At 45.5% G+C, this 13,812-nt stretch overlaps 1 protein-coding gene across 1 annotated transcript in view; it reads left to right on the top strand.

The window, feature by feature from the left end:
* Positions 1 to 13,812, top strand: part of LOC138286550 (S-adenosyl-L-methionine-dependent tRNA 4-demethylwyosine synthase TYW1-like) — a 490,050-nt gene that overhangs the window by 294,543 nt on the left and 181,695 nt on the right. Inside the window, exon 10 of the mRNA XM_069226929.1 lies at positions 8,991 to 9,109. Within this exon, the coding sequence (XP_069083030.1) occupies positions 8,991 to 9,109 (119 nt within the window). The remainder of the gene's footprint in view (positions 1 to 8,990; positions 9,110 to 13,812) is intronic.

Below are 13,812 nucleotides of genomic sequence, written 5' to 3'. Positions count from 1 at the left end.
GTTTTTCCTGTAGGTAAACATTTTAAATGAGGATGTTCAGTCTTTTGAATATGACCAGTAGTATATCAAACACCACTCAGGCTACAATAACACCAGATTTGGTTGAACCACCTATCGTCACCAGGTCTCCACAGCTGTCAACCTTTAAAGACCAAACAAAATGAGGGTGATGTTTGCTCCATGCCACAGACAACTGTAGTTGCTATTGGGGCACACAGGAGTGAACATTTTGGGACAGCGATAGATTATAAGTAAGTGTAGACCGTGACTACATAGTGTGTAGAGGGCGGGCCTCGTTTAGAGCGGGCGTTTACGGGAAACACAGACAATCATTGCCATTGGTAATGTTACTGAACGTGCTAGATTGAAAGTAAACAAGACAATGACTACAAGAATGATTTGACTTTTTAATATAAAATCCCAAGCCTGGTTACTTTGTCTCCCTGTGACTCGAAACCATGTGTATATTTGAAGACCTTTTTAGGCAGAGGGTGGATCCTCTACATTTTAAAACCCATTGACCCAGTTATACTGATCAAACTCTATGTGCATTAAAGTCCGTTTTATGAGAATTGCAGAAGTCTCCTGTGTAACATCGAGTAAACATTAGGGGAAACTGTGCATTTAAACCGGTTTGACATTAGAAGCAGCTTTACAGCGAGGAATGGAGGTATCCCAAGAATGTCACTCCACTGAAAAATAAAAGGTAGCTAAAATTACATCACACACCTACCAGAATGGAGGAAAATAAATGCAAAGAAGGCAGGGCAGGATGAGTTGCTTAGATCTGTTCTGACAAGAGGCTTTCTGGTTATCTTTTAGTGCAGCACTTGACACAATGTAGATAGTTATTAGTATGCAGCTGAGTCATCCAGTATATCTGATAGATACTTCTAGTTGCAGATTCCTTACCTTAGAATTTCTCCCAGGCATCAGTCTGGATCTGGAGATTTTTCTTGAGCAGTACCCCTCCTCGCCATCAGGTGACGTCTCTCAGCTCTGTCCGTCGTCAGTGCCATGTGCGCCGGATATGATGTCGTGGGACCTATAAAGGCGCCACCCTGGTGCGCTGGTGTCAGTTCTTTCCTTTACGCGCCAGCCTAGCGCAGAGTCGAAGAGCTACCCCTCAGTCGCATTTTGACTGACCTTTTCAGCGTTTTATCGAAGTGTTTTGAGTTTTCACTCCTGGTGAGTCCTAAATGTCGTCACGAAAGACTAGGATCAAGCCCTGCAACTCCTGTCATTGAATGATGTCCGTGACGGATTCGAGTTCTTAGTCTCTGCCGTCCATAGTACCTTCTATAGAAGGCTTGGACTGCTCACACTCACTACTCTGAGAGCTAGAGAGAAAGGGTGTTCTTGGTCTAGTTTCCAGAACCACAGTAGGATGGACACCAGAGACAACCCCAACCACCATGGTTGAGGACCGGTAGCCTTGTCTGAGGAGTTGCAGTTTGATTGCATGATTACAACACATAGAAAGTTGGCGAGCATTCTCGTTCTAGGTCTCTCAGTAGGTCCGAACACTTCATTGTGCAAGACAGATTTTTTTCTTGCAAATGCCAAACGCTGATGATCGGGTCCGCGAAATTCTACCTTTTCCTTTATAATACAAAAAACTCAAAACCCCCATCTCCTCTGCGGGTCATGTTCATTGATCATAAGAGTTATGCTCCAGGCCAGAGATGGCACAGACTCTGATTCAGCTGCTTGCCTGTGACTTTCTCTCCCTAAACCTCCTTCCCTTGCAGAGACACTTGCTTATTTTAAAATCCTTAAACTGCTCTGTTTTCTGTTCGCATTCCAAAAATATTTGAATGTAAAGGTGTCGGACATACCTTAGTGCTCTAAGACAGTCAAGGGAGCAGTATATAAATCACTGCATTGATGTAATGCAAATAACCAAAATAAAGAGATCTCTTTCTGTCCATAGTAGTGCAAATTAAACCACCTCATTGAATGCTTTGAGCATGATAACGAATGGGGCAAAAGAAATCACACGTTTACAAACCAACAAGATATTTACTCTGTTTTTCAAAAGTATTATTATTGGATGTTTCCAACGTGTGCATCATACCTGCAAACCGAGCAAGCGTAACAAAATAAAAGCAAACAGCGACAACCCTCGATCATAGCCCATTAAAAGGATCCACATCACATTCCCAGGAGCCCAAAATGATCCCACCGTATACCACATATTTTGAGATGTTTATGGGTAGTCCCGAGCTGCATACACCAGCTCCTCCATCTTTGAACACCAGTCCATGGCACGTTGCCACGCATGCAGATCAGGGGCAGTCTTTGAAGTCCAGTGCAGGGCGATATCTTGCTTTCCCAACAGAGTCCCCAAACCCACCAAATATCTCTGACCTCTTACCACCCAACTCCTCCATTAAGCCCAAGATCACGATCGAAGGTTAACACTCTGTCGGCATACACAACACATCTAACAAGACCCTCACAATGTGGGATCAATATCTCTGTACAACAGTGCATAGCCAGATCACACGGTAAAAGATACGCGTGATCTGCACCGCATTTATGGCATGCGGGCGTTGGTAGCTTACCTGCCTTCCAAAGCCACTCCGGCATCAGATAGGATGTATGAAGGACATTTACTTGGATCATACAGGCCGGGAGGAGATAGCCAACTCCCCCGGGCCATAAGTGCTTCTTTCCATTCCCCATTTTCTAAGGCGCCAACCCAGGCCATCCAGTGAGTGCAGAGGGCCAGGAATAAGTCAGGAGAGTTGATGACCAGGGAGCGGTAGAACTGTGAGAGTCCACCCTATCTCAAGAAGTTACATAAGGGCCTCTGTGGGGCTAACCTCTGAGACCTCCATCAGAATGGGCTGGTAAGACATGACAAACCTGCAGAAAACAGAAGAACTGGGTGTGGTGCTAGAGGTAATTCACCTGTAACTCTGAGAAGGGGTGAATATTAGAACCCTGCCTCACATCACCTAAATGAGAGATATCAATCAAGTCCCACCTCCCAAACCCTTCCAGGTTTGTTACATTTCGAAGTAGAGTTCTTCTCCAAAGGGTAGTCTGTAACGTGATCTTACCCCCTCAACCAGTCCATCTCGTAGCTGCCCATCAGATCCTATAAACCACCCCGGTGAGGTCCGGCAGAGTTTGGGGAAGCTGCAACCGATATAAGTGGTCCATAATAATCTCCCATGACATCAGTGAGAGTTCTACTTGGTATGCTGGGTCTTCATGCTCTTCATGAAGCCAGTGATTCAGCTCCAGCAACTGTGAGGCCCAATAATAGAGCTGCAGGTCAGCTGACGCCAAATCCCCTTTGAAGGTGGACTACACACATTTACTGAATGCTATATGTGGAACCTGATGGTTCCATAGAAAGGGGCGTATTACAGATTAGACGGAGCGAAACCATGTTTGGTGATGCTGTGGTGAAAGTTCTGCAGTACATAATAAAACAGGGTAGCACCATAATTTTAAAAAGTGCAGTCATCCCCATAAGATGGAGGGGCAAGGAAGGCCAACGCTCAAGATCTTTTCTCATACAGGTTACCAAATGGCATTGAGTTCAGCGACCAAACCAGTTCAGCCTGTGAAGGCGTATGAGACCCCACCAGCCATGGTCCTGCTGTGGGCCTGTCAATGGGATCAGTAGGGATTTGGAGTGATTGATTTGTAGCCCGGAGGCCTGGCTGTAAAGAGAGAGCATACCTAGCACCTGAGGGGCAGATATCAAGGGGCCGTGTAGGAAGAGGACCACATCGTCAGCTTACAGCCTGATGCGGTCCTCCTCCACGTCTCGCCCCTAGCAGAACCCCCGTATCTGCAACTCATAGCGGACCCACGTCACCAGGAGGGAACAGAGAAGAGGGGACAGAGGACATCCCTTCCTAGTGCTCCTTTGACTTGGGAATGCTCAGGAGAAGGCCCCATTCGGACGAATCCTAGATGTGGCGTTTGCATACAAGGTTTGAACAAATCTAATAAACTGAGATCTGAATCCTAATCGTGCCAGTAGATGCCAGAGGAAGTCCTAATCAATGGATTAGAAATCTTTCTGAAAATCAATAAGGAGAAAGGCGTTCGAACCAGACAGTAGGTGACGACATGCTATGGCCGCCTGACCCTCTTGAGGAAGTGGCAAGTCCCCTGATAAAGCATAAATCTGATTTGTTCCTGGTGGACCAGCATGGGGGCAACATGAAGGAGGCGATTTGCCAGTACCTTGGCATAGAGCTTTAGTTTGGATATTTACTATTTAAAACTCATATTTTTATTTAATGCTATAAAAAGTATTCCACACATTTTAGCACCTGGCTTTTGAGACTGGTAAGCATGTAGCATCCAAATTAAAAATCTGTTTCAAATTGAACTGAACAAACTTGGAGTATGTGCTTGAGGGTATGACTATGTGGATGGCATCCAGCTATCTGCAAAATAACTTTGGTATCCGCGAAAGAGCTTTGTTTTGTATTAGTAGATTAAATAGGGGTGAGGGGCACAGGAGATAGCTTTCACAAGAAATGGGGTCTGTTGGGCAATAAGACTCCTGCATTAGTAAGGCCTTTTTATGTCGAGCCTACTAAATAGTGCATGCGCTGTCTGTTGTGAGGCATATTGTGGTTTACCAAGAGCAGATGAGGGGTTTGTAGCCTTCCCATTTCTTACCATTTTTTGGCTCACCTGCCACTCTTGTTTGCCTGCTTCTTATTGTGCCGATATTGTGTTTATCCCTCCCATGGAGCATTGCCTCTTAACCTCTCTTTGATTGGCTGGCACCTCTGCTTCCACTGCATGCTTTTCAAGCACTACTTTTTTCTTTTGTGTTAAGCACTCCATGAAGAGCGTGTGTTTTTGCACTGTCGTCCTTGTGTACTCTCCCTCTGCAGTCGCATCAGATATGCTGTGCAGTGTGGCTCAAGACCATTGGCAAAGCTAATAGGTGACAAAGGCAAGACCTATTGACTTTGCCAATGCTTCTTATAGTGGAAACAATGTCCCACTGGGGGACGTCTGTGTTGGACGTACAGGATATAACTAGACTTGCAACAGAATAAAGTGAATGTGGAAGGTTTTATGGGTCAAGGCAATTTGGACAGAGAAGTTTCATGTTGCCCGAAGCTCACATACCATTTCTTTTACGTTTCACTTGGATATTTTCAGAAGTCCTAACGGGTTTTAGAGTTGTCCTTGCATTTTACAGCCTTTGCTTCTTTGTTTTTTTCCACTGATCTCGCCCTGCTATGGTCACACCTTAAATCGATGTTGTCTGTGTTTTGACGCCATTAAGGAATGGTCAGCCTCATTGTGGAATTTAGTTCACGTCTCCACGTGTAGCTATGTCCCACACTGTCCCTTTTTTCAGGACAGGCCTTTAAGACTTCTGTCAGTTCTCTTGTTGTGGTTTTGGGACACTTGTTATTACCAAGCTCCTCTCCTCCTCGACAAGGGCACGCATTATGTTGTCTGAGATGGGAGGCTTTTCAGTCCTCTGGCCCGTTTTGGGTTTTAGGCATCCTCCATATCCTGGTTGACACGAACTCCTGTGTTTACCATGCGAAGGAGCCTAAGGCACCCTTCGTTCCCGAGGACTGTTTGGCTGGCTCGGTCCATTCTACTTGCAGAATACTACACTGTGCCTAGAGCACTCCCCGTGATATGTGAAGGCAGCTGTAGGGTTTGCATTGGTTGCAGAGTAGGGGAGTAATCTTGAGTTTGTGAGGATGTTATGCAGGGCTATCATGTGCATAGCCTCTTAAAGCCTGCATCATGATTTCTTGTTATTTCTGGCCACTCGCTGTGAAAAGGCGCGACCAAACGACTGAACGAGGTAGACTGAGATGGGAAGGTGATTTAGGGTATAATGGGTGCAGTTCAAGTAAAAATATCAATTAGGCCAGACCTGGACTGCTTCACGGACCCGTTTGGGCACGTGGCTAATGCCAGAGGTGGAGGGGCACATCTGATCCCTCAGGCTGCTCGAGATCCCAAAAGCTCACCAAGGCTCTCTTCTGTGAGCTCCACAGCACCTTCACATGATGTCGCGGTCTCACCGGGCTGCCCCATCTGTCTGGGAGAAGGACGCCGCTGCGGACTGTCGACTGCTGTCTCCAATGAGCGGTGCAGGAATGGACCATTGCGGAGTCTGCTGGGCTGCATGGATACAAACCGAAGGGGTGTGGGAACTGTGGCGCGCAGGCCACCCTCGCCCCTACACTCACGGCCTCTCCTACATAACGCGCAACTTTAGCAACCATGCTCTCAACTCATTTTTGTCTTAATATTACAAACAGTGAGATTGAGGACGAGGGGTATGTGGAAACATCTTGAGGGTGGATGCTAGGGGTGGGGGTGGATGACTGGATGCCAGGGGGGTGACTTGATGCAGGGGGCCGGTGGTTTTAATCTAGAGGGAGGTGGGGTAGATACTGGGATTGAAGCACATGAACAGAGTGGCAAGTGTTTCACCCTGAAAATGCATCTGTTGGTGAACGTCCTTGTCTTGTGTGAGGGTGTATGTCCAGGGCGAGACTGGTGCCTGGGGGTGGACGGGGGTAAATAAGAGATCCAGATTAGATGAGGTTGCAGCTGAGTGGAGTGAATGAAAGAGACTCGAAACTGATAAACAGCCTGCAAGCGAGTGCACCGTAAGTACGCAGAGGCTCGTTTCCGCTCTGTGAGGTGTATGAAATTGAAGTTTTATTTGTTCAGTTACTTTTTAGTTTTCACTCTTCTGAAAGTAATGGTGTCTGAAGTTTTTGATCTGAGAGCAGTTGACTTTATTGGCAAAACAGTAATACATAATTGACCGACTCGAAAGCTGAGTAGAATTTCGCTCTTAAAGCATTTCATCCACATCTCTTAGGAGTTTGCAAGGTGACTGGCTGTCGGAACAGCAGTTGTCATGAATAATAACATTCTGCAGGAATCTTAACCTCTATTTGCATGCGTGGTTGAACTGAGACCAGGCCGAGTGGGACTGCGTGAATCTCACTGCTGCCCTTTTAAATCCAGCATTTCACATGCTCAGACCTACCCGAGTGGTGCACCTTTGAGGTGAACCCCTTGGTGTGCTGAGTTGTTACAAGCCAGCTGCTTGCGCCACAAGGCACTTTATTTTATCACAGGAGGGGGGGTGCAGATGCGTTTGAGCCCCTTTCTGTATTACATACCGTACGTGCACCCATTTTACAACAGCACGACAACAATGGGTTTGAACCCTTGCCTTATTACAGACGCCGGCACAGACCCAAAGAAGTTGAGAGGTGAGCTGACTCAATGTGACCCTCGCCCCCTCCTACAGAGGGCACCCCTACAGTGAGAGATGGAGCCGCATTTTCCCAAACGACAATCTTACACAAATACACTCTTCTCAGCTGAGATGCAGCGTCGGTCTGTGCTTGTACTAAAGATCCAACAATGCATTCAACCTGCAATTCTTGGACTTGGTGTCTTAAAAAAAAATTCTTGAGAGTGGTCCATGAAGATTGCATAGGCTATAGAGGTAAGGTGAAGAAACGCAAGCACAGATATGGAGGGCTCAGGAGTCCCAATGATGAATGAGGTGGGCCTTTAGCACCTATTGATGCCTCAGTCAATAACTATGAAGGTGTTAAGGTGCTAAGGGCCAGATGTAGCAAAGGGTTTTTCCCATTCTGTGTCAATGGGAAAATGTGTTTGTACATATGGCCCTTAGCTCTTTGTAGTGGCCACCGAGGTTGTTCTCTCCAACATCTTCCTAAGCTGACAACTGATGTTTCTGCCTGGGAAGTTCTCAGGAGGGAAGGACGGTCTCTGGGTCTGCCAGTCTGAAGCAGTGGTGTGTGGTGTTAAAATAGCAGTGACAATGAAGTAAATAATTGTGGTGGTGATGCTAAAATATTCTCTTTGATATTACACTTTCAATTATACCCGGTGACTGTAGAAACCCAGGGACCTTCATGAGATGTGTCTTGGGGTTGGGTTGTGATAAGTTGCTGAGCTTTTCATTCATGAACGTCCCGTGATTCTCTCAAATACTACAAGTAGTAGACATAGGTCGCAAAATTCTCTGCCATAGGATATTCCCAAGATACTTGTGACTGTTGCTCCCTTTTTAAGCTGTTGTGAGAAAAAAAAGATGAGCAATAAAACGACAGCACAGCCTACATGTAGGAAACTGTGGAAACAGCATAAACTGCGGAGACTGTATTGTAGAATTCACATAGCGCTTCACTTTTCCAAAAAGGCAACAAAGCGCTCAGATTTGCATCGTGTTTCTCAACATCCTATCCATTTGTATGACTAATGGGGATGATTGATGTAAATTTATGTATATATGGGAGATGTTGAGGGATGGTCAAAGATATGCTTTGAACATGGTGTGACAAACATTGGATACTCTTATATATGTAGTGTTGCTGAGTGGGAGATTAGACATTGCGCATACTTGTTTCAGGTTTGGGTTTTGAGAGTGTTGAGGTCAAACAGATATGTTGCTTACAGTATACATATAGTGGATTTTGGGTCCATCCCTTGCACCCATTGGCTTTCTTCAACCAGGCTCTTTCTGCAGTTAGAGACTTTGGCAGTCATGTCTTGCCTCAGCCAAGTGGAGTATTCATGTCTCAGCTAATGCTACTGGCTGTTTGTCTTTCCTCTGTCTCAGTGCATGCATTGAACTGCATAAGAGACTACTTTTTGCAGCTATAGTCCCCTCTGTTCATGCTGCCTTCTGTTCTAACACTGCATGTGTTAGCACATTTAATACATACCTATTGGCTTTGCCAATGCTTTTTTTTTTTTTTTTTTTTTTTTTACTTGATCATCTGAATCGTGCAGTTTGTGTGGAAGGGAATAGCCAAGTTTTAAGGGCTTTTTAGAATTCCGTTGATTCTTATTCTGGTATCCCAGTATTTGTGATCTACGCATGTCTTTACTCGCTTAGTTAAAACGGGAACTGATGGTTACAGAATGGTTATTTCCTAGAAGAATAATGATGTTTTTCTATTTTTTTTCCTCAGTCGATGCTGCGGGGCAGAGGAGGCTGCTACAAGCACACCTTCTATGGCATAGAGAGTCACCGCTGCATGGAGACCACACCGAGTTTGGCTTGTGCAAACAAATGCGTGTTCTGCTGGAGGTACAGACACAACGCTTCTCTTTATTACCCCTCCTGCAGCTCGTTTACAAAAGTTAGTTATGTATTCTGCAAAGTCAGTGTTTTTGCACATGCTCTTTGTTGGGGGGGGGCAGATATCTCTTCCTGACTACCTGGAAGCCATGGTGGTACCGGGCAAGGATTCATCAACGACCCCCAACTTGCAGCATCAGACTCCATTTGGGAGATTGAGTAAAGCAAATAGAAATGCTGAGCACAGTGAAAACAACATGGAACCCACACTGCATTTCATTGCATCTGCAATGGAGGTGCTGGTTTGGTGGTGTCACTCAAGGCTTGGCGAGTTTCCCACGAGGAAGGTGAGGAGCTCTAAAGTAGGCAAGCGGTCCTCCACCAGTGGAGCTGAGTCTTTGATAGTCTAGTGAGTTGCCCACAAGCCTTTGTGACTTTCTATATCCTTTGTAGTGCATATGAATGTATTTCTCTAATGGTTTTGGCTTCTCGATTTAAAAGTAAAGTTAATTTGTTAAATCATTTCTTCAAATTGTATTTGAAAGTTATTTGCAACCTCAATATTTGTTTGTTTCCTATATTAGTTCAAACATGGTGGGCATATAATGTTTGAATAGATTTGCTTTTTCATTTATCATTTCCTTTCCATGTAATATCTAGGTAAACCTCAACATATTATACATGAATACATCTTAGTAAAATAAAGAAAGCTTGTTTAGTGAATGGAATGATGGAGGTACTACGTGGTAGGTATGATCCCTACTTGATAACTGTCTCAGCAGTCATCTTATATTGTTTTAAAGAAAGTGTACAGTTCCATTTGTTAGGATGAAATACATTGTAGCCATGAATATGTGCATTTAATGTGCTTGCTAGTTAATATTCAATGAAGGGTAAGGAGCGTAGTTAGGTATAGCTATAGTACTGTGTGACAAAGTAGATTATTCCTTATGGTGGCTAGTAGTAGCCCAACCCCGGTAACTATGGCACAGAGCAGATAGGCTTGAACCAAAGGACACCAGAACGACAAATTTCCAATAAGTGGAACAGGATAAATTAATTTTTAAAGATTTAGATAAAAATAGTGCCAACATTTTCAAAGTGCCTACCTCAGGCAATTGGTTGCGCTACACTGGAACAAGGGTAAGATTTGAGGCTGACCGGACTGGAGCCCGGGTCGGATACAAGGACCAGATTGGTCCAGGTTAAAGAGCTGCTTTTGAACTTCTGATTTTGCTCAGTATCAGTCCTGGCAAAGCCCTCTATGTTCGGACTTAGGCACGTTTCTGGAAGTTGGATTTCCTTTAACAGGGCAAACCAGCAAGCTGAGGTTGACTGGTGATTTAATGGCTTGTGACCCAGTTTTCCACTGCTCCTCTAGGGAGAATGATAGCGAAAAGTTTGTGAGTGTCTCTCTGGACAGGCGAAGTACATTCTAACACCAGCCATGGGTTCTAGGAGCCCATGTATAGCACTGGAGGTGGGGGGGGGGGGGGAGGGGGGAGGAATCAGAATTCACTCCCACAGAGGCCACAGCAGAGTCCAGGGCAAGTTCAATTGAAAGTGGTCCACTGGGCTCCTTCAGGGAAGTGATCTTCTCACCCCTTTTGTGCACCTCTAGCTCAACAGGATGTCAGCCAATTGAGAAACCACTGGACCTGCTTTCACTTCTATTTAGGACTGGTAAGTGGACTCCAAGGGTCCGTTTGCTAGCCTTCTGTTAAGTCACAGAGACACAAAATCTGCAAGAAGCCCACTTTCGTGAAGGAGCCCAGCTGACCAGTTTCAACTGTACCTACACTGGACCCTTGTGGTGGCTTCTACTGGAGTGAGTCCTAAGTTTTAAGTGTTGTCTCTAAGGTCCTGGGGCTCTTAGATATGTGTCAAAGTGCACTCCACCTGCCTAACCTCAAGTGTTCGGACTTAATTTTTTTAAAGGACTTTTTGTATGGAGAGCAGACAGAAGACCGGGACAAGTCAATCAGGCGAAGTTGTGTTGCCACTGGGTTGAGATTCACATTGCTTCTGCTCAGAGCTTCTCTGCATCAGCAAATCTGTTTCACTGGATGTCACCAGGAGGCTGTCCGACGTCGTGAAACCCTGTTCGGCTACATCATGCATTCTTGCCTCAGTGGAGAAATCTGAGCTTCAATAAACTGTCCGAAGTTAGAAATCTTCTCCAGACAGAGGCACCGAAAATATCTGACTGCTGGTGAACCTTCCTTGAGCATGAACTTTGAATTTCTCCTCCTTGGAGTGTTCCTTCAAAAAGTCAGTGGTTTCGCGGGGACTTCGTCCGACTGCTGTCTGGCCTTGTGGAAGCCATCTATGCCAAATCCTGCTCCCTTGCCCCCCTGAGGATTTTTCACTTCTATTTCAGAGACTAAGTCAGAGGGTAAAACTTCTGAAAGGGACTAACCTAGTCTTTGTGTATGACCCGCACTTCACTGTAACTCGCACCAGATGACCTTGGTTGTTAGTTAATGCTTTCTGGTGCTATTTTTATTTAAAACTTCGAAAATTCATGTTTGATGCATATATGGCTGTAGATTCACATGCTTTGTATACTTTTGCCATCTAGTGTTGGATTTGGATATGTGGAAGTTGTTTTTCTTTGAAGAAGTCTTTAAAGTGACTCTTCCTCTTGGTGATAATGCACATGGGCATCCACTCCATTGTTAGATTGTTTTTCTTTCCATGGTCTGGTTCGGTCATGTGTGCCTGTGCTTCATTTCAACACAGTCACGGTACTCCTTTCAGTTTGTGCAAGACTATCCCCCGCTGTATTTTTCAGTCACATTTTCCTTTCTGTGTATCGAGTTCTCTCCATCGGTCATTGAGTTGATTCACTTTGACTGCAGCCCCTACAAGGCCTTGCCCTTCTGGGCCTTTCTTTGGTTATCACATTCTTGAAAGAATGCTTTGCTGGTGATGGAACGGACACCCTTCTGATACTGCCTCACTGCCTCACTGCCACGCAAAATATACCAGGACTGATCAACACCTGGTCTGTAATATGTGTTTGTCACTTGAGAATAGGAAAGCAAATTGCAATGCCGGTCATTGGCTCTGCTCAAAGAAAACCATTTGAGACCATTGAGCAAGTCACTCAAAAATGTCATGTAGGAGCATCGGGAATACTCCACACGTATTTAGTCATGAAAATGTCGAAGGAGAAGAGGATTACTCTCCGATGTTGGCTGTAGATGAAGAGGCTTTATCGATCAAGGGCAGTTCGGTCTCCGATTTCAAAGTCGGCTTGGAGATGGAGGAAGTTACACCGGCTCAACAGTTTGTGAGTACGGCACCCCCTTTCCCTCATCACCATGATGATCTCTCCAAAAGACACTTCTCCCCTCTGGAACTACATACAGAGACTCTCGGTCTGCCACTACCTCAGGGTCATGACAGGCACTGAGCGACTGGTTCTGACACCCCACCCTCCTGCTCTCCACAAAAACACAAGCCGCAGCCTTCGGCATCGAGCACTCTAGTTCAGTAATGCCATCCGGCACCTACCTGACACTCTGTCCCGAGCTGAACATCGCTGCCCATGTCTGCTGCTTTGACACAGAGCGGAACTTCATTACTGAAACATGATCTGACCAGAAACCTTCGAAGCCCAATTCAGACAAGACCATGGAGCCCATATGCATATACTCAAAGAGCAACTGGATGCCAAGCAAATCGACATCTAGCCTCACACCAGATGTATCCTTGCCCGATCTTTGGCTCCGATTCCTCCATCATCTAAAAGATGGCTGTTTTTCCAGGAGGCTCTAGACTTACCGGAGCCACCAAAACATCAGAAAGTCAGACAAGGCTATTAGCCCTTTGCCTCCTTAGTCACCCTCACCAGCTCCTCCCCCACCACCATCAGCTTTACCTTCTCCACCACATTCTATGGAAGACCCACTAGACATTTCACTTCATGGGTCTTCACAGTATGATACACCTGGGCAGGGTGTGGGACAAGACACTTTTGGGACACCCCGCAAGTCGACCCCAGGGAAACCTATAATATCGACCCTCCAAGTGAGACAGACCCAGATCTATATATCTCCCACCCCTCCCATCCTGATACTCAACATCATATCAGGAACTTATAGGTAGAGCTGCTGGGCTGCACAACGTACTACTCCACAAAAAGCCTTTAGAAGAGGACTTCCTCTATGAAACACTTTACACTATTTCTAGAGCCACTTTGTGTCTCCCTATACTAAAGGGCATTTTAAGACACACAGATGACACCTTTTAAAGACCCTATTAGGGCTAGGCCCACAAAACACAAAGTATAAGTATATTCCCATCTACATCAGGGGCCAATTACCACCAGACTCGCTTGTCATTACCACTGCTGACAAGCGTGCCAACTCGCAAGCTAGTGATGACCTTAACTTGGCTCCGCCGCCTGACAAAGCAGGCATATGGCTTTGGCGGTAAAGGGTTGCGGCACAGTCCACTAATCATTGACATATTCAATGGGGCTACTTTGCCTTTATGATCATGCCCACAGGGATGAAATGGAGGATCTGCTCCAATATCTCTCAATGGAACACAAAAAACGAGCGCAAGAACTTCGTCACTGAAGGCAAGCTAAAACCAAATATCTCAATAAGCTTTGTCTTAGTCGCTACTGATACTGCAGCTAGGGGTATCAACACCAGCTTCTTGCTCAGGAGCCATGAATGGCTCTGGATTTCTGGTTTCAA

This window comes from Pleurodeles waltl, chromosome 3_2 (assembly GCF_031143425.1).
Source record: "Pleurodeles waltl isolate 20211129_DDA chromosome 3_2, aPleWal1.hap1.20221129, whole genome shotgun sequence".
In the NCBI taxonomy this organism is placed as follows: Eukaryota; Metazoa; Chordata; class Amphibia; order Caudata; family Salamandridae; genus Pleurodeles; species Pleurodeles waltl.
Note: the sequence above shows the minus strand (reverse complement) of the source record. Positions and strands in the feature narration are given on the sequence as shown.